Source organism: Apteryx rowi, unplaced genomic scaffold (genome assembly GCF_003343035.1).
Source record: "Apteryx rowi isolate R43461 unplaced genomic scaffold, aptRow1 scaffold_768, whole genome shotgun sequence".
NCBI lineage: Eukaryota > Metazoa > Chordata > Aves > Apterygiformes > Apterygidae > Apteryx > Apteryx rowi.
Genome location: NW_020451058.1, coordinates 339999 through 342744, shown reverse-complemented (window position 1 = coordinate 342744; position 2746 = coordinate 339999). Strand labels below are relative to the sequence as shown.

General features: G+C 73.8%; 1 protein-coding gene across 1 annotated transcript in view; it reads left to right on the top strand.

Annotated features, from left to right (window-relative positions):
* The window catches only part of NIPSNAP1 (nipsnap homolog 1), a 12945-nt gene extending 10992 nt beyond the window's left edge, over positions 1 to 1953 (top strand). Inside the window, exons 5-13 of the mRNA XM_026088365.1 lie at positions 4 to 164; positions 287 to 332; positions 606 to 700; positions 845 to 915; positions 1007 to 1147; positions 1237 to 1268; positions 1487 to 1581; positions 1683 to 1766; positions 1867 to 1953. Coding sequence (XP_025944150.1) covers positions 4 to 164; positions 287 to 332; positions 606 to 700; positions 845 to 915; positions 1007 to 1147; positions 1237 to 1268; positions 1487 to 1581; positions 1683 to 1766; positions 1867 to 1931 — 790 coding nt within the window. The 3' untranslated portion in view covers positions 1932 to 1953. The remainder of the gene's footprint in view (positions 1 to 3; positions 165 to 286; positions 333 to 605; positions 701 to 844; positions 916 to 1006; positions 1148 to 1236; positions 1269 to 1486; positions 1582 to 1682; positions 1767 to 1866) is intronic.
* The last annotated feature ends 793 nt before the right edge of the window (positions 1954 to 2746 follow it).

Sequence of the window (2746 nt, the reverse complement as noted above, 5' to 3'; positions counted from 1 at the left end):
GAGGCGGGGGCGGGCGGTGACGGCGGCGTCCCGCAGGGGCTACGCGGGCACGGCCGAGGGCAGCTGGCTGCGCTCGCTCTTCGTGCACAAGGTGGATCCCCGCAAGGACGCGCACTCCAACCTCCTGGCCAAGAAGGAGACCAGCAACCTCTACAAGATCCAGTGTGAGCGGCGCCGGGGGGGGGCGCAGATGGGGGGGCTCCCTTCGTTTGGCCGCCCGGCCCGTTTCTGCGCCCGGCCGGGTGCCCCGGCGGCTGCTCTCACCCTCTCGCCCTCTCTCCCGCAGTCCACAACGTGAAGCCCGAGTGCCTGGACGCCTACAACAGCCTGACGTGAGCCCCCCACCAACACCCCCACCCGGGGGGGGGGGCACCCAAGGGGGCTGCCGCGGCCGGCACGGGGCTGGGAAAGCTCCTTCCGAGCCACTCCGAGAGCCCCTGGCATGTTCCCCACTCCGGGCCTCGGTTTTCCTCCCTGCGAAATGGGCGCAAGGGAGCTCTCCGCGGGGACGAGGCCGGGCGGCGTCGGGGCGCCTCCCTCCCCCATCCCGCCCCCCCGCCCCGGGGCGCGCGGGTGCCCTGCGAGCCGCCGTGTGCCCCCCGCAGGGAGGAGGCGCTGCCCAAGCTGCACGCGGACGCCGACTACCCCTGCGCCCTGGTGGGCAGCTGGAACACGTGGTACGGCGAGCAGGACCAGGCCGGTGAGCGCCGCGGGGCGAGGAGGCGGGGGGGGGGGCGCGATTTTGGGGGGAGAAAGCGGCAAAACGGAGACGCCGCGCCCTGGTGCCACCCGGTCGCGGGTGCCCGGGCTCGGTGGCACCCCGCGGGCRCCCTTGTCCTTGCAGTGCACCTCTGGCGCTTCTCCGGCGGGTACCCGGCGCTCACCGAGTGCATGAACAAGCTGAAGCAGAACCAGGTAGCRCGCGGGGCGGGGGGCTGCCGGCGGCRGTGGCAGCGGCGTTGTCCCCCCCCCCGGGTGTCCCCACGGCCAGCCGGGCTCCCCGCAGGAGTACGTGGCCTTCCAGCGCGAGCGCAGCCGCCTTCTGCTCGCCCGCCGCAACCAGCTGCTGCTCGAGTTCAGCTTCTGGAACGAGCCCCTGCCCCGGCGCGGCCCCCACGTCTAYGAGCTGAGGACCTACAAACTCAAGGCGAGTGTGGCCCCGCCTGGCGCCGGGAGGGGGGCTGGGGGGGGGCACCTGCCCGCTCAAGCATTGCCGGTTTGCTCTTCCCTTTCCAGCCAGGGACCATGATCGAGTGGGGCAATAACTGGTAAGGAGCTGCCCCGGTCCCTGCCTCAGTTTCCCCCCCACACCCCTGCTCCCTGCCTCCGTTCCTCCCCTGCTCCCTGCCTCCGTTTCCCCCTTGCTCCCTGCCTCCCCCATGCAACCCCTGGGGCCATGGATGGATGAGGAGGAGGAGGAGAGGAAGAGGGGGTGGAAGGCCCCTGGCCCCCCCCAGCAGCTCTCTTTCCCCCCCCCCCCGGCCAGGGCTCGGGCCATCAAGTACCGGCAGGAGAACCAGGAGGCCGTGGGCGGCTTCTTCTCCCAGATCGGCGAGCTCTACGTGGTGCATCACCTCTGGGGTGAGTGGGCGCCGGGGCCACCCGTGGGTGCCGGGTGCCCCTGCGCTGCCGTGCGACCCCCCCGTCCCCGCCTTGTCCTCCCCCCGCTCCCATCCCTGCAGCCTACCGGGACCTGCAGTCGCGCGAGGAGACGAGGAACGCGGCGTGGCGCAAGAGCGGCTGGGACGAGAACGTCTACTACACGGGTGAGCGGGGBGGCGGGGGCACCCATGGGTGCTCGGCCTGGGGGGGGGGGCGCCCACGGTGACGCTCCCCCCCCCCTCCCCGACCCCGCCGGCTTTGCAGTGCCGCTGATCCGCAGCATGGAGTCGCGCATCATGATCCCCCTGCGCATCTCGCCCCTGCAGTGAGCCGGCGCCCGGGCACCGCGTCACCTCCCGTCCCCCTCGTCCCCATGGTCCCCCGGGGCGTGCCGGGGTCCCCGCGGGGTGCCCGGCTCCCCTCCTCCCCGGAGCACCCATGGGCGACCCCGCGGGGCTGGGAGCTGGGGACACCCTACAGTGGGGTGGGAGCCGGGGATGCCCCATGGGGGACTGGAGCTGGGGGACACCCCATGGGGACGGGCCCTGGGGACACCCCACGGGGGATGGGAGCTGGGGACGCCCCATGGGGGACCGGAGCTGGGGGACACCCCGTGGGGACGGGCCCTGGGGACACCCCACGGGGGATGGGAGCTGGGGACGCCCCATGGGGGACCGGAGCTGGGGGCCACCCCATGGGGACAAGCCCTGGGGACACCCCGCAGGGGGATGGAGCTGGGGGACACCCCGTGGGGACGGGCCCTGGGGACACCCCACAGGGGACCGGAGCTGGGGACACCCCATGGGGACAGGAGCCAGGGTCACCCCATCGGGTGCTTCCCCCCCGCCCTGCACCGGGATCTCCCCCCTGTGGGTGTCCCCGGCACCCGCCTCTGCCCCCGGGGGGGAGCACCCGTCCCCTCATGGGGACAGCGGTGGCAAGAGGTGACGGCGGTGGCCGTGAGCGGCCGGTCCTCTGCTCCCGCCGCYGCCGGGAGCCCCAAGTTCGTTGGAGGACGGTGTTAACGAGCGCTAATGAGCCCCGGGGTCGCGCCAGGCCCCGCGGCTGCACCCATTAAACGTTCGATGTGCCCGTGGGTGGCCCTGTCTGCGAGCGGGGGGGCCGGGGCGCGTCCTGGGGGGGC